The sequence below is a fragment of the Trichechus manatus genome, unplaced genomic scaffold (assembly GCF_000243295.1).
Source record: "Trichechus manatus latirostris isolate Lorelei unplaced genomic scaffold, TriManLat1.0 scaffold00077, whole genome shotgun sequence".
Taxonomy (NCBI): domain Eukaryota; kingdom Metazoa; phylum Chordata; class Mammalia; order Sirenia; family Trichechidae; genus Trichechus; species Trichechus manatus.
In genome coordinates this window covers 8,646,351-8,671,432 of record NW_004444013.1, presented here as the reverse complement: position 1 = coordinate 8,671,432, position 25,082 = coordinate 8,646,351, and the positions used below count along the sequence as shown (strand labels likewise).

Sequence of the window (25,082 nt, the reverse complement as noted above, 5' to 3'; positions counted from 1 at the left end):
CAAAGAACCAGCTTTTGGTCTTGTTAACTCTTTCAATTGTTTTTCTATTCTCTATTTCATTTAATTCTGCTCTAATTCTTATTATTTCCTTTCTTCTGGTGCCTGAGGGCTTTTTATGCTGCTCTCTTTCTGCTTGTTCCAGTGGTAGGGTTAATATTTTGATTATGGCCCTTTCTTCTTTTTGGATATGTGCATTTATTGCTATAAACTGATCTCTGGGCAGTGCTTTTGCTGTGTCCCAGAGGTTCTGGTAGGGTGTGTTTTCATTCTCATTTGATTCTATGAATTTCTTTATTCCATCCTTACGTTCTTCTATGTGAGTGGCTTCTTTAGCTTAGTATAATGTTTCTGACATTCGTCTGCGCTGTTTGCCCAGCGTGGGCAGTGAGTGGGCAATGCCCCACCAGGCTCTGAGCTGAGTGCCTCGCTGGACCCCACCCAGCCCGAACCTGCCACCTGTGGAGTGAAGCAGACGTGCAGTATGGCGCTGAGCATCCTTGCATGGAAGCTGTGTGCCTGCTGGCTTGGGACTCAGCAAACCATTGCGGTACTGTGGCCAAGGAGCTGCTGGCCTGATCTGCCTGGGATGCCATGAAAGCACCATGTTAGGGACCACCTTTTAAAGACCTCGTCAGCTTGCTCAGAAGAGAACTTGGCAGTTTGGTGCCCAAAGGGACGGCGAACACGGTCTGAGGTGTGCTCAGCTGGGAGGAGCGTCCCAACTGCTGAGGCAGTGTCCATGCCCCAGGGCTGGAGGCGGGAGAGCCATAGAGAAGCATGTGAATAAATAGGATGTGACGTGGACTGGTGGGTGCCGGATGTGTGGGAATGCTGCTGGAGCGGGCACTTTTCGGAACTGGGAGAAGCCAGGAGAGGCTCACAGCCCGTGCCTGCTCACCCTACTCTCCCCGCTGGCCCATGACCTTTGCCCGTAGGAGGAGTGCTTGTTTGATCTTTGTCTTGTCGAGGAGGAGATGAACTTTTATTACCCATCTTTTCTGCTTTCCTAGGAGATGTTGATCACATTAAAGGAAGCGTTACCTGAAAACATTTGGTTAACTGATGTTAGATATGAACCATACCTAACTCTTCCTACTTATGTACAAATTCGACTTAAATTTAGACTTAGGAACAGAACTCATTTATAATCCAGGGACTGCCTATACAATGAAGTTAGAATAATCTTTTTCCTCTGGGTCATTTGGTGTAGAATATAGTAGATGTTCAGTGAATATTTATAAAGTGAACATATATTAAATATCTAAATTCAAGATATTTGCCTTGTCTGCTTTCAGAGAACTGCACTGATCACTAGATGTGGTTTTGGGTGAACTTTCTTATAATAACTTAAAAATTGCTCTGGAGCTATTAATTATTATAATGAGTTTGAAGGCTCTTTGGAAATGAATAAATTATGATAATGTAAGAAAATTTTCCTTTAGGCTTAGAGGTGACCATAATTAGCATAAATGAGGTATCAGACTGTTAAGTGGCGGCCCCCGTTAAAGCATTGCTCCCGGTATTCACGCCCCTGTCTAGTTCTCTCCCACAGGACTCTAGGCTTGGCCATTTGATGCTAGCAAGCATGATGCAAGCTGAGTTTCGATAGTGCTTGTATCTTGAGGCCGGTCCTCTTGGAGTGTTTCTTCTGGGAATCCCACTACTGTGCTGTAAAGGCTAGTCTAGACTGCTGGAGGAAGAGAAGCTAAGTGCAGGACAGCCAAGGTGCCCGGCAGCATCAGTTGGCAGACACTAAGTGAGGTCTTCTTGGGTGTTCCTGCCCCAGCCAAACTCGTTCAAATACAGCCACATGACTGACCTCAGCCCACGCCATATGGAGTGGAAAATCCATCCAGTTAACTCATAGAACTGTGAGAAATAATACACCACACACACATTAATTGCTGTCCAGTCAGTTCCGACTTATGGCCACCCTAGGTGAGTCAAAGTAGAACTGTGCACCATAGGGTTTTCAATGGCTGATTTTTTGGAAATAGATCACCAGGCCTTTCTTCTGAGGAGCTGCTGGGTGGACTGGAACCTCCAACCTTTTGGTTAGCAGCCGAGTGCATTAACCGTTTGCACCACCTATGGTGTGTGAAAGAATAGATTGGGGCATTAAGCCACAGAGTTTTGGAGTAGTTTGTTTTGCAGCAATAAGTATCTGAACCATATGATATTGGTTACTGTCTTAGGCCATACTCTCTAGAGGAGCAAAACTAGTGAAGCTTATATATATAAATATATACATTGGGAGATTTATTTCAAGGAAATGTCTCACACAGTTGTGGAGACTGGCAAGTCCCAAATCTGTGGGTCAGGCATCAGGCTGGAGACTTCTCCTGACTCATGTGGTTGCAGAGGCTGAGGTACCCAAAATAAGCAGGTCAGACTGCAGGCTGCTGGCTCATGGGGCTGCAGGAGGTGACGAATCACAAAATCTTCAGGTCAGGTGGCAGGCTGCTGGCTCACGTCCCAAAAACTGGAGATCAGAGGATGACAAGTTGGATGCAGGATTGAGAGAGAGAGAACTTTGCCAGAACATCCATATATATTGGATATGGACCACACCCCCAAGGAAACACCCCTTACATCAGATCACAAAATGGAAAATAATTACATAATACTGAGAATCATGGCCTAGCCAAGTTGAACACATAACATTAACCATTATAGTCCACCCCTTGTCAACTTGGCAGCTGTACACATCTCCTTCAACCATACATAATCTCTAAAGACAATTATAAAGTCATACTTGGCGACTAACATTGTACAACTAGCATGCATGTATCTGAAAATGCCCTAGCCCCGTGTACATCCTATATTTTATAAGTAATGGAATAAGGGAGGGAAGAAAACAAAAAATTTTACTGTATATGTATATGAATATAATAAAACAAGGAAAAAATAATAACAATTACACACTCCTCGTTTCTGCAACTGGTCATGTGGTCGCAACTGGTATTTATAACTACCTTCCTCCACCGCCCATTCCGTATTCCCTTTGTCCTCAGCAACCATCTCAGCTTGTTGTGATTCTTTGCCTGGTGGGTGATCCAAACCTTCATTCCTGAAGGGTCTCTGGGCCATTAGTAGTTATGTTGGAATTGAGTTGCTGTAGTTTTTCTTGATTTTAATCACAGGGCATGCCAGTACTAAGAGACGCCCTAAGGGATCTCCTATATTTCAGACATACCTTCTTCTCTTCCATTATGCAATATAATTCCTATTTCCCCTTGGTGATCAGGATGAATCACACCAGCCAAAATGGTAACTCTTTTATTTGCCTGTTGATCCAAAGGCATGAGGAGCCCAAAGTGGCTGGTTGCATTCTTAACTTCCAGTTCAGTGGAATCAGTGTTGTGTCTCCTGGTGGGAGCATTCTTGTCTTTGAAACTAAGACCTCTAGACCCACAGAGCATAGATGGCAGGGACAGGAAACAAAAATGTTGTGAATGGGTCACTAGGGGTTATAAGAGTGGTGCCACTCCCATTTCCGCCCCCTTGATTCCTGGACCTGTGAATTCTGGCTATGGGAGAAACAGGACAATATATTGGATGCTGGTTTAGAGCGTATACAGCCTCCTGGAGAACATTTCCCCAACCCTGCAAATATTGCCACCTAGCTGGCACCATCATTGTGTCTTTAAAAGGCCATTCCATCATTCTGTCAAGCCAGCTCCTTCAGGACGATGGGGGAACATGATAAGATCAGTGAATTCCGTGAGCACAGACCCATTGCTGCAGTTCGTTTGCTGTAAAGTGAGTCCCTTGATCCGAGGCAGAGCTGTGTGGGATACACTGACTGTGGATGAGGCCTTCTGTGAGTCCATGGATGGTAGTTTTGGTAGAAGCATTGCAGGCAGGGAAGCCAAATCTGTATCCAGAGTAAGTGTCTATTCCAGTAGGAACAAATTCTGCCCTTTCCATGATGGAAGCTGTCCAATGTAATCAACCTGCCACCAGGTTGCTGGCTGATCACCTCAAGGAATGGTTCCATATCAAGGACTTAGTATTGGTCTCTGCTGCTGGCAGATTGGGCACTCAGCAGTGGCTGTAGCCAAGTTGATGTTGGTGAGTAGAAGTCCATGTTGCTGAACCCATGCATAACTTCTATCCTTGCCACCATGGCTACTTTGTTGTTGAGCCCACTGGGCAATGACAGGAGTGGCTGGGGAAAGAGGATGACTGGTTTCCACAGCATGTGTGATCTTTTCCACTTGATTGTTAAAATTCTTCTCTGCCAAGGTTGCCCTTTGGTGAGCATTTGCATGAGACACAAAAATCTTCAGTTCTTTGGCCCATTCAGAGAGGTCTAGCCACATGCCTCTTCCCCATACCTCCTTGTCAGCAATTTTCTAATCATGTTCCTTCCAAGTCCCTGACCATCCAGAGAAACCATTGGCCACAGCTCATGAATCAGTATACAGTCACACATCTGCCTGTATCTCCTTCCAAGCAAAGTGAACAGTCAGGTCCACTGCTCAAAGCTCTGCCCATTGGGAGGATTTTTTTTGCCACTGTCCTTCAGGGAGGTCCCAAAAAAGGATTGTAGCACTACCACTGTCTACTTTGAGTGGTGCCTGCTTATTGAACAGAACTTTCTGTAAAACAGACATGAGTTTTCTCTTCCTCAGTCTACTGATCATAAGGAACTCCCCATGAGGCCATAAGTGCCGACAGGTAGAAGGAAGGTAATGTGACAGGAGTGGAGACCAAGGGCATTTGGACCACTTCCTCATGGAACTTATTTGTGCCTTCAGGTCCTACTTGAGCCCAGTCTCATGTATACCACTTCCATTTAATGATAGAGTGCTGCTGTGCATGTTTGACTTTATGACTTGGTGAGTCATACAACAAACACCCAGTTCGTGATGGGCAGTTCAGGCCACATGGTGATTTCATGGCCCATAGTTAAGCATTCAGTTTCTCCTAAGGCCCAGTAACAAGTCAAAAGCTGTTTCTCAAAAGGAGAATAGTTATCTGCAGAGGATGGCAGGGCTTTACCCCAAAATCCTAAGGGCCTGTGCTGTGATTCACCAATACGGGCCTGCGAAAAACTCCGAATAGCATCTCTAGCTGCCATGGACACTTCAGGCACCATTGGATCAGCTGGATCATATGGCTCAAGTGGCAGAGCTGCTTGCACGGGAGCCTGAACCTGTTGGAAGAACCTTCTCTTGTTCTGGGCCCCACTCAGAAGTATAAACTTTTTGAGTCACTTGATAAATAGGCTGGAATAACACACCAAAATGAGGAATATGTTGCCTCCAAAATTCATAGAAGCCCACCAGGCATTGTGCCTCCTTTTTAGTTGTAGGAGGGACAAGATGCAACAACTTATCCTTCCCTTTAGAAGGAATATCTCCACATGCCCCACACCACTGGATCCCTAGAAATTTCACTGAGGTGGAAGGTCCCTGAATTTTTGTCAGGTTCATTTCTCACCCTCTCGCCCGCGAATGTCTTACCAATAAGTCTAGAGTCATTCTTCCTTACTCGGTCCAACCAGCATAATGTTATCAATGTAATGGACCAGTGTGGCATCTTGTGGAAAGGATAGGCAATTGAGGTCCCTGTGAAATAAATTATGACATAGGGCTGGAGAGCTGATATACCTCTGAGGTAGGACAGTGAAGGTGTATCACTGGCCCTGCCAGCTGAAGGCAAACTGTTTCTGGTGGTCCTTCGAAACAAGTATAGAGAAAAAGGCATTAGCCATATCAGTAGCGGCATACCAGCTACCAGGAACTGTATTAATTTGCTCAAGCAAGGAAACCACATCTGGAACATCAGCTGCAATTGGAGTCACCACCTGGTCTCTGTCACAACTACTCATCTCTGTCATGGTAACACATAAGCAGCCACAGACAGTCTGTAAAGGAATGGGGGTGGCTGAATTCCAACTAAACTTTTCTTACCAAAACAGATGGTGAACTGAATTTGGCCCACAGGCTCTAGTGTATTGACCTCTAGATTGAGTTCCCGATCTCCCTCTCACAAATCGAATGTACGGATAATTTCAAATATAAGAATCAGCACAAAGCCAGTTCCTTTTAGGGAGAGGTCATATATATCCCAGACGTCCACATTCTCCAAGCTGCTGTACCACTCAGTCTCTGACACTGGTCACTTGCTCTCCCCTTCGCACTCTTTACTCCCCTGTTTGGGTTCAGCAGTTTGTTGCAATATCTCACAAAACTCAAGGTCTGTACTTACAGTGAAATAGTTTATTAACAAATGGTACAACATGGAATCAGGATCAACAGGCTGCAACTCAGGATCTAGATCACGAAGTATGTAGGCAAAATATCCCTTCACTACAGGACATCCAGGGATGGATTACCCAATAAGCAAGGTACGAGCGGGCTTAATTGTGTTTACTTACTAGTCTGTAGTGTATAGTTTCACCTGTTTTCACCACCTCTGTCTCCAGAAACCTCTGTGGGGCAGGCTGCATATATATACACAACTCCCTGTCAATTTCAAGGCATTGCCTCTCCCAGTGGGGGCTGCAAACTGACCAATCCTCTCTTGGTAGACCACAGACACCTCATTTGCATAGTTGGCTGTTTGTTGTTAGGTGCTGTTGAGGCAGTTCCAACTCCTATCAACCGTATGCACAACAGAACGAAGCACTACCCAGTCCTGTGCCATCCTCACAATCATTGCTATGTTTGAGCCCACTGATGCACCCACTGTGTCAGTGCATCTCATTGAGGGTCTTCCTCTTTTTTGCTGACCTTCTACTTTACCAAACACGATGTCCTTCTCCAGGGACTCGTTCCTCCTGATAACATGTCCAAAGTATGTGAGACACAAAGTCTCATTCTCGCTTCTGAGAAGCATTCTGGCTGTACTTCTTCCAAGATAGATTTGTTTGTTCTTCTGGCAATACATGGTATTTTCAGTATTCTTTGCCAACACTAGATGTATCAATTCAAACACATCAATTCTTCTTCAGTTTTCCTTATTCATTGTCTAGCTTTCCCATACATATGAGGCAATTGAAAATATCATGGCATATGTCAGGCCCACCCTAGTTCTGAAGGTGACATGTTTGCTTTTTAATACTTAAAAGAGGCCTTTTGCTGCAGATTTGCCCAGTGCAATACGTTTGATTTCTTGACTGCTGCTTCCTTGGGCATTGATTGCAGATCCGAGTAAAATGAAATCCTTGTCAACTTCAATATTTTCTCTGTTTATCATGATGTTGATTGCGTATTGATCAAGTTGTGAGAATTTTTGTTTTCTTTATGTTAAGGCATAATCCATATAGTAGACTGTAGCCATTGATCTCCATCAGGAAATGCTTCAAGTCCTCTTCACTTTTAGCAAATAAGGTTGTGTCATTTGTATATCACAGGTTCTTAGTCTTCCTCCAATCCTGATGCTGCGCTCTTCTTCATATAGTACAGTTTTTTGGATTATTTGTTCAGCATTCAGATTGAGTATGTGCTGTGAAAGGACACAGCCTTGAGGCACAGCTTTTCAGATTTTCAACCATGCAGTATCCCTTTTTTCTGTTAAAACCACTGCCTTTTGCTTTTGTACAGGTTCCGCATGAGCACAATTGAGTGTTCTGAATGCCTTTGCATGGTCAGTAAAACACAGGTAAACATCTTTCTGGCATTCTCTGCTTTTGGCCAAGATCCATCTGACATCAGCAGTGATATCCCCTGTTCCACGTCCTCTTCTGAATCAGGCTTGAATTTCTGGCAGTTCCCTGTTGATGTACTGCTATAACTGTTTTTGAATTATCTTCAGCATAATTTTACTTGTGTGTGATATTAATGATACTGTTAGATAATTTCTTTGTTCTGTTGGATCACCTTTCTTTGGAATGGGCACAGATATGGATCTCTTCCAGTCAGTTGGCCAGTAGCTGTTTTCCAAATTTCTTGCCATAGATGAGTGAGCTCTTCCAGAGTTGCATTCATTTGAGAAACATATCAGTTGGTCTTGTCAATTCCTGGAGCCTTGTTTTTTTACCAGTACCTTCAGAGCAGCCTGGACTTCTTCCTCAATACCATTGGTTCCTGAACATGCTACCTCCTGAAATGGTTGAACGTTGACTAATTCTTTTTGTTACAGTGGCTATGTGTATTCCTTCCATCTTCTTTTGATGCTTTGTGTGTCGTTCAATTTTTTGCTCATAGAATCCTTCCATATTGCAACTTGAGTCTGTGTTCAGTTCTTTCATCTTGAGAAATGCTGAGTGTGTTCTTCCCTTTTGATTTTCTAACTCTGGGTCTTTTTGCATGTTTCCTTATAATATCTTACTTTGTCTTCTTCAGCCACCCTTTGAAATCTTCTGTTTAGGTATTTTAGTTCACTATTTCTTCCTTTTGCTTTTTTTACTCTACTTTCAAGAGCAAGTTTCAGAGTCTCTTCTGGCATCCATTTTGGTCATTTCTTTCTTTCCTGTCTTTTTAATGTCCTTTTGCTTTCTTCGTGTATGATGTCCTTGATGTCATTCCACAGCTTGTGTAGTCTTCAGTCATTAGTGTTCAATGTTTCAAATCTATTTTTGAGATGGTCTCTAAATTCAGGTGGGATATAGTCAAGGTTGTACTTTGGCTCTCATCAACTTCTTTTAATTTTCTTCAGCTTCAACTTGAACTTGCATATGAGCAATTGATGGTCTGTTCTGCAGTTGGCCCCTGGCCTTGTTCTGACTGATGATATTGAGCTTCTCTGTTGTCTCTTTCCACAGATGTAGTCGATTTGATTCCTGTGTATTCCATCTGGCAAGGTCCATGTGTATAGTCACCATTTTAAGTTGTTGAAAAAAGATGTTTCCAATGAATAAGTCATAGTATGCTATAATCACCTCATTTGTAGAGGTCACCTTCATTTAATTTGCATAGGTGTGTTGACAAATCCCTGCAAGGTGCATACCAGTCGCAGGGCAGGGTGCAGCCCAGGGTCAGAAAAAAATATAGTTGTTTATAGCTTTCCCAGGAAATGTCAATGAATCAGTGAACCTGGACAAAAGTAACAAACCCTGTGTGGTAGAAACCAGCTCAAAGGTAATGCCTCAGGACTGAATGGAAAAATCTCTCAAGCTGTTTTTCCGAGGAACTTGGGCAAAGGCCATATAAAGGAACTTACTGCATCACACTGAGGAATCTGAGATTTTACTGTATGTGCATGCTAACAAGTTAGCCTGCCACAGTGTCATGGGTACTGATGGAAGACATGATACTCTTGGTCAGAGACAAAGGACAGTTTATTACCAAAACAACAGTAATGAGAATGTTAGCATTTGCTCTAGTTCTTGAGCCCCGGTTCCCATAAAGCAGCATTGGGAAGGCCAGGTAACATCTGCACATGAGTTACAGGCGAGTAACCCCAAGCATAAGAAACCTGCATCTTTTATAATTGACTGTCAGTCTGCCTGATCTTTGCTCTAGAGGGAAAATTATCTTTACACCTTCTCACTTATCAACATGGTTAGGTTCCAAAGTCCACGTCGTTATGTGAAATTGGTTTTACTTGAAAATGGATGATGACCACATCAGATCACAAAATGGAGAATTACTGCATCATTATATAACTGCCAAATCACATTATTACATAACTGCCAAATTACATCATTATATAACTGCCAAACCACTGAGAATCATAGCCCAGCCAAGTTGACACATAACCTTAACCATCAAAGCCAGCACCTCATTGTTTATTACTGCTAAATGTAGGTCATTAATGTACAAAATAGATTTTTTACTATTGTCGCACATGTGAAATGTCAGATAATGAGTTGATATGTGAGAAGGTGTATTATTTTGTCTTTTATATACACCCTTCTTGTCTCCCCAACAATTTCGATATGTTTGAATTCTACTCATTCAGTTGACATAGAATATGCTGCATGATATTATTTCATACCCACTCTCTCTTATTCAAAGCAGAGATGCTCCTTCAAAGCTCTGCCACAATTTTCTATAAGCCTGTCTTATCCATCCCTTGGCATTACAGGTAGTCCCTGACTTAGAGTTCGTTCCCACCACTCTGTCATTAAGTCGATTCTGATATAAGTTGAATACTTTGTTTTTCATTATTATTGCCTTTTATTGTCAGTATGTTTATAAATCCGATTTTTATTTTTCTTTGGGGGTTGGAAACATTATATATAAATTTACAGATATGATGACATCAGCAAATTACACACTACAACATTGTGTGTGGTGCATATTACTAACAAGACGTACAAAAAAAAAACAGGTGGTCGTAAAAACGGATGGTTGTAGATGTGGTTTGTTGTAACTTGAATACGTCATAAGTTGGAGACCACCTGCGTATATTATTAGACTAATATTATTTGAGGCAGTTGTATGGATTAGAAAATCAAAGCATCAATAATCTTCCCTATAGAGCTTTTAGAATTAATGATTCATATGTTCATTGCATTGGGTCTTAGAAAATCAAAAGCACTCTCAAAACATTATAATGCTATAATGTTAATTTTCTGAATCATGCAGATACCAGGAGGAGTATTTATGGTTATGAAACACATGATTTCTTTTGAAAGATGATGCCTTGGTGTCTTCTTTCTGTGCTTTGAGGATTTTGTTCATATTATCATTTGTTTTTCACTTGTCACAGTCAATGCTCCGAGGGAGAGGAGGTTGCTATAAACATACATTTTATGGCATCGAAAGCCATCGCTGCATGGAAACCACCCCTAGCCTGGCATGTGCAAATAAATGTGTCTTCTGCTGGCGGTGAGTAAAAACAAATGGCTGTGGTGGCAAATCTGTAATAATCAAACATTTGTACCCTGATTGGATCCCTGGTCATGCATTGGTTAAGAGCTACCGCTGCTAACCAAAAAAAGGTTGGCAGTTCGATCCACCAGCTGCTCCTTGGAAACCCTATGGGGCAGTTCTGATCTGTCCTATAGGGTCACTATGAGTCGGAATCGACTCAACGGCAGTGGGTTTTTCTGCACTCAAAGTTACCTAAAGCTCTGTTGTTTCTGTAATTAATCCCCTTTTCCATTCTCAATATTATGTATTTATGCATTTGGTTGTTTTTTCTTGAGCAGATTTATCAGGGGGTTTTTGGAGCCCCGGTGGCACAGTGGTTAAGAGCTATGGCTGCTAACCAAAAGGTCGGCAGTTTGAATCCACCAGTTGCTGCTTGGAAACCTTATGAGATGGTTCTACTCTGTCCTATAGGGTCACTATAAGTTGGAATCGACTTGCTGGCAATGGGTTTGGTTTTTTGGTTGTCAACGTTTTAAGTCTTTTTGAAGAACTAGAGTTTAGCTTTGTGGATTCTCTCCATTATATCTTTGTTTTCTATTTCACTAATTTCTATTCTTTATTATTTTTTTTCTATTACTGTATTCCTGTTCTTTTTCTAATTTAAATTGGGCAGTAAGCTCATTAATATTCAGTCTTCTGTGAGTCTTTAAGGTTATACATTTCTCTCTAAATACTTATTTAGCTGTATCCTATAGATTTTGATTAGTAATATGTTAATTATTCAATTGTAAGTATTTTCTGGTTTCCATTATGACTACTTTGTAAACTCATGGATCAAAGAAGTATTTTGAAAATTACACATAAATTAGATTTGGGGAGTTATATTTTTGTTATTAATTTTCAACAAAATTATATGTTACAGAATACAGTCTCTGTAATATAAATTATATACACACATACATTATTTGAAATTTATTGGTCGATTTTTGCAAATCATATATGTGAAAAGAACATTTTTTAAAAAATTGTTGGGTAATAAAAGAGCAATAAAATCTGTTCTGTGTTACCGATGAATTGTGTCCTTATATTCTAGATGCATTGCTCATAAACAAGTGTTTGTATGGATTGATTTTTTAAATCAACTTTATTGAAGTTTGATTTACATACAGTGAAATGTACCTGTTTAAAATGTACAATTCACTGAGTTTTGGTAAGTGTGTACATATGTGTAACTACCACCACAACGTTGGAAACATTTTCATCACCCTGTGAGGCTCCCTTGTGCCCCTACCCAGTCAATTTCCCTCACCCCACCCCAGCCCCAGGCAAACACTGAATTGCCTTATGACAATACATATTATTTTTGCCTTTTATAGACTTACATACAAATGGAATCATATACTATGCCCTTTTGTATTTGGCTTTTGCTGAGCAAAATTTTTGAGATTCATCCATGTTGTTGTGTGTGTATATCAGTAGTTTGTCTCTTCTTATTGCTGAGTGGTATCCCATTGTATGGCTGTACCACAGTTTGCTTATCCATTCACCTCTTGATGAACATTTGGATTGTTTCCATGTTTTGGCTAAAGCTGCTGTGAACATTGGTCTATAAGGCTTTTGTAGACAAATATTTTCTTGCATAAACACCTGTGTGTGGAGTTGTTGGATTCAAAAGTCCATTTGAATAGTTTGTCTTTCAGCTGGTGAGTGATTATTTATTTATATTGATAAATATTGATACATTGATAAATTATTGATAAGTATTTTTATTATATTTAGTGCTTTGTGTTTTGCATTTTCTATGTTATTGTTTTCTTCATCTCTTTTTCTAACACTACTTTTATGCTAAAGTATCAGTTGGGTATTTTATTGTAGGAGGTTATATCGCTGTAAATACAAGCACTTGGTAGTGTCTTTCAGATGGCTATGGTCCATCATATGTGGAATCAAATCTTTTAAATGAATTGAGAATTTGTAAGTGAAAGAAAATGCCTGAATTGCAGAAATCTTTTTTTGACTTCTTGCTACTAACCTATTTCTCCCATTCACTGCCATCTGCTTACACGTTAATGCCTCAGTTCTTTACAGGCTGACTACCATCATGTCGACATTGTAACTCATTTTGTTATGATCCCTATTGGCCTCCTTATTATCAAATCCAATAGAAGTGACTTAATTCTCATTTTAGTTGAACTTTGTAACCAAATTTAACTAAAAGTTCCTATTGGGTTCGGTTACACCAATGTCTTCTAGTTTTCTCCCTCTGTGACCCTTTGACAGCTTCTCAGTTTCCTTGTTAGTTCTTTTTCAGCTCATTTTTTGCATGATACGGTCTCTCCGATTCTGTCCTCGGCTTTTTAAAAATCACTGTGCGTTGTAATGGTAAGTGTAGTAAACCATCTCCACAGCTTCACTGTATACCTGTAGTTCGACACCTTTATATTCTTTATCTCTAACTCTATTCTCCGTTCTGAGCTTTTATTCTCTTTTTCCAATTGGATATGTTCTCTCAGTTGATCCACAGAAACTTCAAGCCCAACTTGTCCATGATGGAATTTATTATGTTCTCTGTTGACCTGTTCTTCCTGTTCAATCCCTACTTTGGTTAATGGCTTCATTAGCCATCCAATGGCTCAGGTTGGAAATTTGTTCTCCCTTTCTCTAAAATTCATTATTATTCGTTTACTGGTTGATTATGTATTAAACTCTGCACCTGTACAGCTTTGTCCCTTCCCTCTGTGTTGTTTTGTCACTAATTGCATCTTTATATAATACCTCTTAATAGAAATTGATAATTCTTTTTTGCTGCTGTTGTATGTAAAAAACAAAAAGGAGTTATAAACTAAAAACACAGTAATACTTGCTTTGTATTTACCTATGTAGTTACCTTTACCGGTGTTCTTTATTTCTTTGTACCACTTCAAGTTACTGTCCAGTGTCTTTTCATTTCAGCCTGAAGAACTTCCTTTAGCATTCCTTATAGGGCAGGACTACTACTGACCATGTCTCTCAGCTTTTGTTTATCTGGGAATGTCTTAATTTCTCTTTCATTTTGAAGGAGTTTTACCTTATATAGATTTCTTGCTTGACAGTTTTTTCTTTCAGCACTTTAAGTATCTCATTCTGCTGCCTCTGGACTCCATAGTTTCTGCTGGGGTTTCGGCTGTGAATCTTACATTGAAGAAACCTTGTATGTGACAAATGCTTCTCTCTGCTGCTTTCAAGATTCTTTTTTTTTTTTTACTTTCAACAGTTTGATTATAATTTAATTCGTTGTGGGACGCTTGAGTTTATCCTACATGGAGTTTGTTGAAGTCCTTGAATGTGTAGATTATGTCTTTTCGCAAATAGTTTTGATAATTATTTCTTCAAATATTATTTTACCCTCTTTTCTCGTGTCCTTCTCTGACACCCATTATGCATATGCTAATACACATGATGGTGTCCCACAGGTCTTATGGGAGCTGTTCATTTTTCTTCATTCTTTTTTCTCCTCCTCAGAGAGCATAATTGCAGTTGATTATTAGTTATCTAGTGCTGTTATAACAGAAATACCACAAGTGGATGGCTTTCACGAAGAGAAGTTTACTGTCTCACAGTCTAGTAGGCTACAAGTCCAAATTCAGGGGATCACCTCCAGGGGAAGGCTTTCTCTTTCTGTCAGTCTGGAGGAAGGTCCTTGTCATGCATTAGTCTTCCCTCGGTCTGGGAGCTTCTCTGCACAGGAACCTCAGGTCCAAAGGATGAGCTCTGCTCCTGGCACTACTTTCTTGGTGGTATGAGGTTCCTATGTCTCTCTGCTCGCTTCTCTCTTTTATATCTCAAAAGAGATTGGCTTAAGACACTATCTAATCTTGTAGACCTCATCAGTATAACTGCTGCTATTCCATCTTATTACATCGTAGTGATAGCATTTACAACACACAGGGAAATCACATCAGATGATAAAATGGTAGACAATCATACAATACTGGATATCCTGACCTAGCCAAGTTGATATACACATTTTTTTGGGGATGTAATTCAATCCATGACATTTATCTTCAAATTCACTGATTGTTTCTTCTTCTGGTTCATATCTCCTGTTAAAACACTAATGAGTTTTTATTTCAGTTACTCTACTTTTCAGCTCCAGAATTTCTATTTCTTTATTGATGTATTCTTTAATTGTTGAGACATTGTTCTCCTGGTTTCTCTTGGCTCTTTGTCCATGGTTTCCTTTAGCTTTTTGAATATATTTAAACACTTGATTTAAAGTCTTTTTTTCTAGTAAGTCCAGTGTCTGTGCTTCCTTAGAAAGTTTCTGTTAATTTCTCCTATGATGGGCCGTATTTCTTGTTTCCTTGCATGCTTTGTAATCTTTTTGTTGAAAACTGGACATTTTGTATATAATGAGGGTAACTCTGGTATTCAGATTTTTTCTGCCTTGTCAGGTTTTGTTTTTTCCTGCTTGCTCTGGTTTATAGTTGTTTGTTTAGGGACTTTTCTAATCTTTTTGTAAAGACTGTATGCTTTGTTTTGTATTGAGTCTAAAGTCTCTGTTCCTTTAGCTAGTGGTCAGTTAGTGTTTTTACAGAGATTTCTTTGAATACTTGGAGGGAAAAAAAGGTAAAAAGAAAAAAGCAACAACAACAAGAAAAAAATAAAGAAAGGAAGAAAAAGAAAACTCTCCCAGTCTTTTGCAGATTGACTGTTGGAATACTCCTTCAGTGCTTAGCCAGGCCATTTAAAACTCCTTAGCCTTTAGTTCCTGCAAGCACTGAGCCTAAGATCAGCCACAGGTGAAACTTAAGGTCTTCTCAGGTCTTTGCTGAGCATGTGTCCTGTCCTGGTGTGTGTGGCTTCCTAAATTCCCTAGTATGTATGATGGCCCCTTCCCGGGCTCTAATTCTCTGTGAAGGAGCCCTGGTGAGGGAGTGGTTACACACTCGGCTGCTAACTGAAAGGTTAGCAGTTTGAACCCACCCAGTGGCTCCATGGGAGAAAACCTGGTGATCTGCTCCTGTAAAGATTACAGCCTAGAAAACCCTATAGGGCAGTTCTACTCTGTCACATGGGGTTGCACGAGTCTAAATTAACTCCATAGCACCTGACAACAATTCTGCATAGAATCTCTCTCCCTAGCTTTTCCCCTAGGCTTGTTGGCCTCAACTGTAAACTTTCTCCCCGGGCAGGTTGTTCATTTACCTTCAATGTTTTTGAGAAGTGCCTTTTGCGTAGCAACTCTGGCACCTTGAGAGAGTTCCCAGTTAGACAAAACAAATGCAAGTGCGTTGTATTATTCCTTCAGGCAAGCTCCAGACAGGCCAAACCAGGCAAACACAGTTCTTTCTTTTTCTTTAATGTTGTGCTTTAAGTGAAAGTTTACAATTCAAGCTAGTCTCATAAAAAAATTTATATGTACATTGTTATGTGACCCTAGATGCTCTCCCTATACTGTGACAGCATACTCCTCCTTTCTACCCCAGATTTCCTGTGTCCATTCAACCAGCTCCTGACCCTCTCTGGCTTCTCATCTCACCTCCGGACAGGATCTGCCCATTTAGTCTCATGAATCTACTTGACCTAAGAAGCACACTTTTCACCAGAATCATTTTATGTCCCATAGTCCAGTCTAATCTTTGTCTGAAGAGTTGGCCTCGGGAATGGTTTTAGTTTTGGGCTAACAGAGAGTCCGAGGGCCCTGTCTTCCAGGGTCCCTCCAGTTTTAATCAAACCATTAAGTTTGGTCTTTTTACTAGAATTTGAGTTCTGCACCCCACTTTTCTGCTGCTCTGTCAGGGACTCTGTTGTGATCCCTGTCAGGGTGGCCATTGGTGGTAGCTGGGCACCATGTAGTTCTTCTGGTCTCAGGCTGACGAAGTCTCTGGGCAAACACAATTCTTTAAGAACAAGATCTTTTTGGAATCAAGGACCATATTTTCACACTGGGAAGGTGGGCGGCAGTGTTCAAGATCGTTGCTGAAGGGCGATAGAAGGATGAGGCAAGCACAAGTAAAAATGCTGCAAACTCTCCTGCTGTTTTAAGCTGCGTTTTTCTTGACTCAGCATTACTGTGGTTGCTGTAAACCTCTAACTGTTTTTAAGATTCTGACAAAGTTGATTGTCACAGTTTTTACGCATTTTTTTGGTGTTTCTGTTAAGGGATGGGACCTTGGAGTGACCTGTTGTTGTTGTGTGCCATTGAGTCAATTCTGACTCATAGAGGCCCCATGTCTTATAGTGTAGAACTGTTCCATAGGGTTTTCTGAGCTGTAATCTTTACGGAAACAGATTGCCAGGTCTTTCTCCTGCAGAGCTTCTGGGTTTGAACCACCAACCTTTCGTTTAGCAGCTGAGTGCTTGACCATTGGGCCACCACAGCTCCTTAGAAGTGATCTACTCCACTATTTTTGCTGATTTCACTCCTGTCATTTGCTTCTAAACTTCATCTTTTTTCATACAGAATTTTTAAATTTTGGCATCATTGAAAATGTTTATCTTTTCTATTTTGTTTTGTGCTTTTTTTTGTATTTTATTTAAGATAACCTTCTTCACACTGTCGTCATAAAGATGTTTTTTAATATTTAATGCTAATAAGTGAAACCATTTTATTTCCTCAGCAGGTCATTTAAATCATCTAGACTGTGTATGATGTGAAGTAGGGATGCAGTTTTATTTTCCTATATGGGTAACCTGTTGCCCCAACACTGTATATGGACTGAGTAGGCCGCCCTTTCTGTATGGATTTTTATTGCTACCTCTACAACAGTACAGGCTCTTCCACATGTTCTTCTCTGTTCCTGGTCTTGTCCTTGACTGTCTGCTGATGCCAGTCACTCCTTGTGCACCAGGGACCTCCTCTGTGTATTGGGGCTCCTGGCTGACCTACCCTCCTTGACACTCGCTCCTTCTTCCTGCTCTCATTGTGCAATTTTTGTTTTCTCTGTCCAGCAACACTCTTTGGTCCTATCTGATCTTTTCCTCCTGTCCCCAAGTCCATATTTATTCCTGGATTCTGTCTTTGGTGTCTTATTGTTTCATACCACAGGCACAGTCCAGCTCTACCTTTCTGCTCATGTTTAGCCCTGACTCCTGAATCACCAGCCTGGTTCTTAAGCCCATGAAGTTTCTAGATAGATTAAGAGGGACTTCTGAAACTGGAAAGCGGTCTTTCCTTCCTATACTTAGATCTTTGCTTGGTTTCTTTCTTTTTTTTTTTTTTTAGTCTTATTATGGAGTTTTTTTTTTTTACATAAATGGAGAAAAGAGTGTAATGAACCTTCGTGTCCATTTACCAGCATATAGCCAGTTGTGTTCCATTTGCCTACCCTGTTGTCATTGGGTGCTGTTGAGTCAGTTCCCACTCATAGCGACCCCATGTGACAGAGTAGAACTGCGCCATAGGATTTTCTTGGCAGTAATTTTTATGGAAACAGATTGCCATGTTTTTCTCTTGCAGAGCTGCTGGGTGGGTTCGAACTGCTGACCTTTCAGTTAGCAGGTAACCATTTGCACCACCAGGGCTCCTTGACTACCCTAGTCCTCACTATTTTGAAGCAAATCACAGGCATCATATTATTTTATCTGTGCATACTTCAATCTACAGATCATGTAAACTGTAAAAAATAACATCTATTTAAAAAGAGTATAACCACAATCCCATTATCCCATGTTAAGTTCTTTTTTGTGTATTCCTTTTTCTAGTTATCAGGTATGATGAAAAAATTGAAGAGTATGCTTTTGGGCATCCTATTAAATCAGTGGTTCTCAACTGGGGGGCAAAATCATGTGATCTTTTTCCCCCAAGAGAACATTTAGCAATGTCTGGAGACACTTTTGATTGTTACAGCTGGGGGTGTGGGAGTGTGATTGTTCTGGCATCTAGGCCAGGGATACTGCTGAACATCCTATGTTGCACAGGACAGCCCTCCTCAGCAAAGAATTATTCAATCCAAAATGTCAGTAGTGCTGAGGTTGAGAAACTCTCTGTCTGATGGTCCACAGAGAAGGGGAGAAATAATCATGTGCTTTTTATCCTAGTTCCCATTGTTTCACACTTTACGTTAAGTATGACACCTAATCCCTTAAGATTCTTTTTATTTCCTGTATTGTGCTTTAGGTGAAAGTTTACAGCTCAAGTTAGTTTCTCATACAAAAATTTGTACACACATTGTGATGTGACCCTAGTTGCTGTAACGTGACAGCACACTCCCCCTTTCCACCCCAGATTTTCCGTGTCCATTCAACTAGCTTCAGTCCCTTTCTGCCTTCTCATCTTGCCTCCAGATAGGAGCTGCCCATTTAGTCTCATATGTCTTCTTGAGCTAAGAAGCACACTCTTCACGAGTATCATTTTATGTCTTATAGTCCAGTCTAATCTTTGTCTTAAGAGTTGACTTCTGGAATGGTATTAGTTCCGGGTTAACAGAGAGTCCAGGGGCCATGTCTTCTGAGGTTCTTCCAGTCTCAGTCAGACCATTAAGTCTAGTCTTTTTTCTAGCATGTCAGTTCTGCACCCCACTTTTCTCCTCCTCCGTCAGGGACTATGCTGTGTTCCTGGTCAGGGCCATCATTGGTGGTTGCCGGGCATCATCTAGTTCTTCTGGTCTCAGGCTGATGGAATCTCTGGTTTATGCAGCCCTTTTTTGTCTCCTGGGCTAATATTTTCCTTGTGTCTTTGGTGTTCTTCATTCTCCTTTGCTCCAGGTGGGTTGGGACCAATTGATGCATCTTAGATGGCTGCTTGCTAGCTTTTAAGACCCCAGACGCCACTCACCAAAGTGGGATGCAGAACATTTTCTTATGCCAGTTGACCTAGATGTCCCCCAAAACCGTGGTCCCCAGACCTCTGCCCCTGCTACTCTGTCCCTCGAAGTGTTTGTTGTGTTCAGGAAACTTCTTAGCTTTTGGTTTAGTCCAGTTGTGCTGACTTCCGCGGTATTGTGTTTTGCCCTTCCCTTCGCCTGAGATAATTCTTGTCTATTATCTAGTTAGTGAATTCCCCTCTTTCTCCCTCCTCACTCTGATAACCATCAAAGAATGTTTTCTTCTGTGTTTAAACTTTTTCTTGAGTTTTTATGATAGTGGTGTCATACAGTATTTGTCCTTTTGCATCTGACTGATTTCACTCAGCGTAATGCCTTCAAGATTCATCTATGTTGTGAGATGTTTCTCAGATTCATCATTGTTCTTTATTGTTGCATAGTATTCCACTGTGTGAATATACCATACTTTGTTTATCCATTTGTCCATTGATGGGCACCTAGCTTCCATCTTTTTGCTATTGCGAACAATGCTGCCATGAACATGGGTGTGTATATATCTATTCGTGTGACAGCTCTTATTTCTCTAGGTTATATTCCAAGGAATGGAGTTGCTGGATCATATGGTACTTCTATTTCTAGCTTTTTAAGGAAGTGCCAAATCGATTTCCAAAGTGGTTGCACCATTTTACATTCCCACCAGCAGTGTGTAAGTGTTCCAGTCTCTCCACAGCCTCTTCTACATTTATTATTGTATGTTTTTTGGATTAATGCTAACCTTGTTGGGGTGAGATGTATCTCATCGCAGTTTTGATTTGCATTTCTCTAATGGATAATGATTGTGAGCATTTCCTCATGTATCTGTTAGCTGCCTGAATGTCTTCTTTGGAAAGGTGCCTATTCATATCCTTTGCGCATTCTTTAATTGGGTTATTTGTCTTTTTGTTGTTTTGGTTTTACAATATCTTGTAGATTTTAGAGATTAGACCCTGATATCGGATATGCCGTAGCCTAAATTTTTTTCCCAGTCTTTAAGTTGTCTTTTTACTCTTTTGGTGAAGTCTTTTGATGAGCATAAGTGTTTGATTTTTAGGAGCTCCCAGTTATCTAGTTTCTTTTCTGGTGTTTGTGCATTGTTACTTATGGTTTGTATTCTGCTTATGCCGTGTATTAGGGCTTCTAGCATTGTCCCTGTTTTTTCTTCTATGATCTTTATCGTTTTAGATTTTATATTTAGGTGTTTGATCCATTTTGAGTTAGTTTTTGTGCATGGTGTGAGGTATGGGTCTTGTTTCATTTTTTTGCAGATGAATATCCAGTTCTGCCGGCATCATTTGTTAAAGAGACTGTCTTTTCCCCAGTTAACGGACTTGGGACTTTGTCAGATATCAGCTGCTCATAGGTGGTTGAATTTATGTCAGATTCTTAATTGTGTTCCATTGGTCTGTGTATCTGTTGTAACAGTACCAGGCTGTTTTGACTACTGTGGTGGTATAGTAGGTTCTAAAATCAGGTAGTGTGAGGCCTCCCACTTTGTTCTTCTTCTTGAGTAATGCTTTATTTATTTGGGGCCTCTTCCCTTTCCATATGAAGTTGGTGATTTGTTTCTCCATCTCATTAAAAAATGTTGTTGGATTTGGATCAGGATTGCATTGTATCTGTAGATGGGTTTGGGCAGAATTGACATTTTCACGATGTTGAGTCTTCCTATCCATGAGCAAGGTATGTTTTTCCACTTATGCAGGTCTCTTTTGGTTTCTTGTAGTAGTGTCTTACGGTTTTCTTTATATAGGTCTTTTACGTCTCTGGTTAGATTTATTCCTAAATATTTTATCCTTTGGGGGCTATTGTAAATGGTATTGATTTGATGATTTCCTCTTCGAAGTTGTCTTTTTTGGTGTAGAGAAATCCAACAGATTTTTGTATATTTATCTTGTATCCTGATACTTTGCTGAAGTCTTCTATTAGTTCCAGTAGTTTTCTTATGGATTCTTTGGAGTTTTCTGTGCATAAGATCATATCATCTGCAAATGGAGATACTTTGACTTCTTCCTTACTAATTGGGATGCCCTTTATTTCTTTTTCTAGCCTAATTGCTCTGGCTGGGACTTCCAGCACAATATTGAATAAGAGTGGTGATAAAGGGCATCCTTGACTGGTTCCCGTTCTCAAGGGGAATACTTTCAGACTCTCTCCATTTAGGATGATGTTGGCTGTTGGCTTTGTGTAAATGCCCATCATTATGTTGAGGAATTTCCCTTCTATTCCTATTTTTCCGAGAGTATTTATTATGAATGGGTGTTGGACTGTGTCAAATGCCTTTTCTGCGTTAGTTGATGAGATCGTGTGGTTCTTCTCTTTTGTTTTATTTATGTGATGAATTACATTGATTGCTTTTCTAATGTTGAACCATCCCTGCATACCTGGTATGAATACCAGTTGGTCGTAGTGAATTATTTTTTTGATATGTTGTTGAATTCTGTCATGGATTGTATTATGTCCCCCCAAAAATGTGTAGGTCATGATTCCCAGTATTGTATGATTGTGTACCATTTTGTAATCTGATGTGATTTCCTTATGTGTTGTAAACTCTATCACTATGATGAGGTTGTATGTGATTTCCTTATGTGTTGTAAACTCTGTCACTATGATGAGGTTATATGAATGAGGTCTACAAGATTGGATAGTGTCTTAAGCCTTTTGAGATATAAAAGAGAAGAGTGAGCAGAGACACATGGGGACCTCATACCACCAAGAAAGCAGTGCCAGAAGCAGAGCACATCCTTTGGACCTGAGGTTCCTGTGCAGAGAAGCTCCCAGACGAAGGGAGGATTGATGACCCGGACCTTCCTCCAGAGCTGATGGAGGAAGCATTCCCCTGGAACTGACACCCCGAATTTGGACTTACAGCCTACTGGACTGTGAGAGAATAAACTTCTCTTTCTTAAAGCCATCCACTTGTGGTATTTCTGTTAGAGCAGCACTAGATGACTCAGACAAATTCTGTTGGGTAGAATTTTGTTTAGGATTTTTGCGTCTATGTTCATGAGGGATATTGGTCTGTAATTTTCTTTTTTTTTGTGGTGTTTCTATCTGGTTTTGGTATAAAGGTGTCTTAGGCTGTGTTCTCTAGGGAAGCAAAACCACTAAAGCGTATAACTATATGTAGAGAGAGGATTATATCAAAGAAACAGCTCACTCTAATGTAGAGGCTGGAATGTCCCAAGTCTGTGGATTAGGATAGAGGTTTCTCCCAATTCACGTAGCTGCAGGGGCAGGCGAACCCAAGATTGGCATGTCGGAAAGCTGGGCTCTTGCTCATAGGCTTTGAATATCGATGACTCCCAAGCTTGGCAGGTAAGACCTCAGGGCTTCTCCCGATTCACATAGCTTCAGTGGCTGGCAAACCCAAGATTGGCAGATTGGAGAGCAAGGCTCTGCTCACAGGCTGTGAAGATCAACGAATCCCAAGATTGGCAGATAATCTGATAGCGCAAGTCTGAAGAACCAGAGGTCGGACGAACAGGAGGCAGCTGCAGGATCCAGATCGAGCAAAAACCCAGAACATTTGCTTATATTCGGTTGCAGGCCACACCCTCAAGGAAACTCCCTTTCAACTGATCGGCTACTCACAGCAGATCCCACCATGGGAGTGATCGCATATAAAGACTGAGAATCCTGACCCAGCCAAGTTGACACACAATCTTAACCATCACAGAGGGTTATGCTGGCTCCATAGAATGAGTTCGGGAGTATTCCATCCTTTTATGTGCTTTGAAATACCTTTAGTAGTAGTGTTGTTAACTCTTCTCTGAATGTTTGGTAGAATTTTCCAGTGAAGCCATTAGGGCCAGGGCTTTTTTTTGTTGTTGGGAGTTTTTTAAATTATGTCTTCAATCTCTTCTTTTGTTATAGGTTTATTTAGTTCTACCTCAGTTTGTGTTAGTTTAGGTAGGTAGTATGTTTCTAGAAATTTGTCCATTTCATCTAGGTTTTCCTAAATTTGTTATAGTACAGTTTTTCATAGTATTCTGGTACGATTCTTTTAATTTCACTTGGGTCTGTTGTGATATCGTCCATCTCATTTCTTATTTGATTTATTTGCTTCCTCTCCTGTTTTTCTTTTGTCAGTTTGGCCAGTGGTTTATCGATTTTGTTGATCTTTTCAAAGAACTAGCTTTTGGTCTTGTTAACTCTTTCAGTTGTTTTTCTATTGTCTATTTCATTTAATTGTGCTTTAATTATTATTATTTGCTTTCTTCTGGTGCCCGAGGGCTTCTTCTGCTGCTCTCTTTCTATTTGTTCGAGTAGTATGGTTAATGTTTTGATTTTGGCCCCTTCTTCTTTTTGGATGTGTGCATTTATTGCTATAAACTGACCTCTGAGCAGTGCTTTTGCTGTGTCCCAACGGTTCTGATAGGATGTGTTTCCATTCTCATTTGATTCCATGAATTTCTTTATTCTGTCCTTAATTTCTTCTATAACCCAGTAGTTTTTGAGCAAGGTGTTGTTCAATTTCCGTGTATTTGATTTTTTTTTTTCTTGCTTTTTCAGTTACTGATTTCTACTTTTATGGGTTTATGGTCAGAAAAGAGGCTTTGTCATATTTCAGTGTTTTGTATTTTGTTAAGTCTTGCTTTGTGGCCTTATATGTGGTCTATTCTGGAGAATGTTCCATGTGCATTGGAAAAGAAAGTATACTTGGCTGCTGTTGTTTAGAGTGTTCTGTTTATGTCTATGAGATCAAGTTATTTGATTGTGGCATTTAGATCTTCCATATCTTTATTGAGCTTCTTTCTGGATGTTCTCTCCTTCATTGTAAGTGGTGTGTTGAAGTCTCCTATTACTATTATGGAGCTGTCTTTTTCTCTTTTCAATGCTGTTAGAGTTTGTTTTATGCATTTTGGAGCCCTGTCTTTGGGCGCATAAATATTTATTTTGGTTATGTCCTCCTGGTGTATTGACTCTTTAATCATTATATAGTGTCCTTCCTTATCCTTTGTGGTGGATTTTGCTTTAAAGTCTATTTTGTCAGAGATTAGTATTGTCACTCCTGCTCTTTTTTGATTATTGTTTGCTTGATATATTTTTTTCTACCCTTTGTGAGTTTTAGTTGGTTTGTGTCTTTAAGTCTAAGGTGTGTCTCTTGTAGGCAGCATATAGACGAATCATGTTTTTTAAATCCATTCTGCCACTTGCCGTCTCTTTATTGGTGCATTTAGTTTATTTACAGTCACTGTAATTATTGTTAGGTATGAGTTTAGTGCTGTCATTTTGATGTTTTTTTTTGTGTGTTGTTGATAGTTTCTTTGTTCCACTTAATTTTCTGTGCTGAATCGTTTTTCTTTATGTATTTTCATTGTTGTTGATTTTATATTTTCTGAGTGTTTATGTTTTTCTTGTTTTTTATTTTGATGTGTAGGATTTTTAGTTTCCTTTGTGCTTACCTGAATACTTCCCTCTATTTTTCTAAGTTTAAACCAGTCTTTTATTTCTTCATATTACCTTCACTTCCTCTCCATATGAATATTATATGACCATAGTATTTAGTCTGTCTTTTTTGTTTTAATGTTGTCATCTTTTACATATTGACATCTCTGTTTCCCTATTTTAAATGTTTTAGCTT

General features: G+C 40.2%; 1 protein-coding gene across 2 annotated transcripts in view; it reads left to right on the top strand.

Moving 5' to 3' along the window:
- Positions 1-25,082, top strand: part of LOC101344394 (S-adenosyl-L-methionine-dependent tRNA 4-demethylwyosine synthase) — a 274,405-nt gene that overhangs the window by 56,771 nt on the left and 192,552 nt on the right. For both annotated transcript variants that reach the window (XM_023735307.1, XM_004380851.2), the window contains exon 10: positions 10,609-10,727. In XM_023735307.1, coding sequence (XP_023591075.1) covers positions 10,609-10,727 — 119 coding nt within the window. The remainder of the gene's footprint in view (positions 1-10,608; positions 10,728-25,082) is intronic.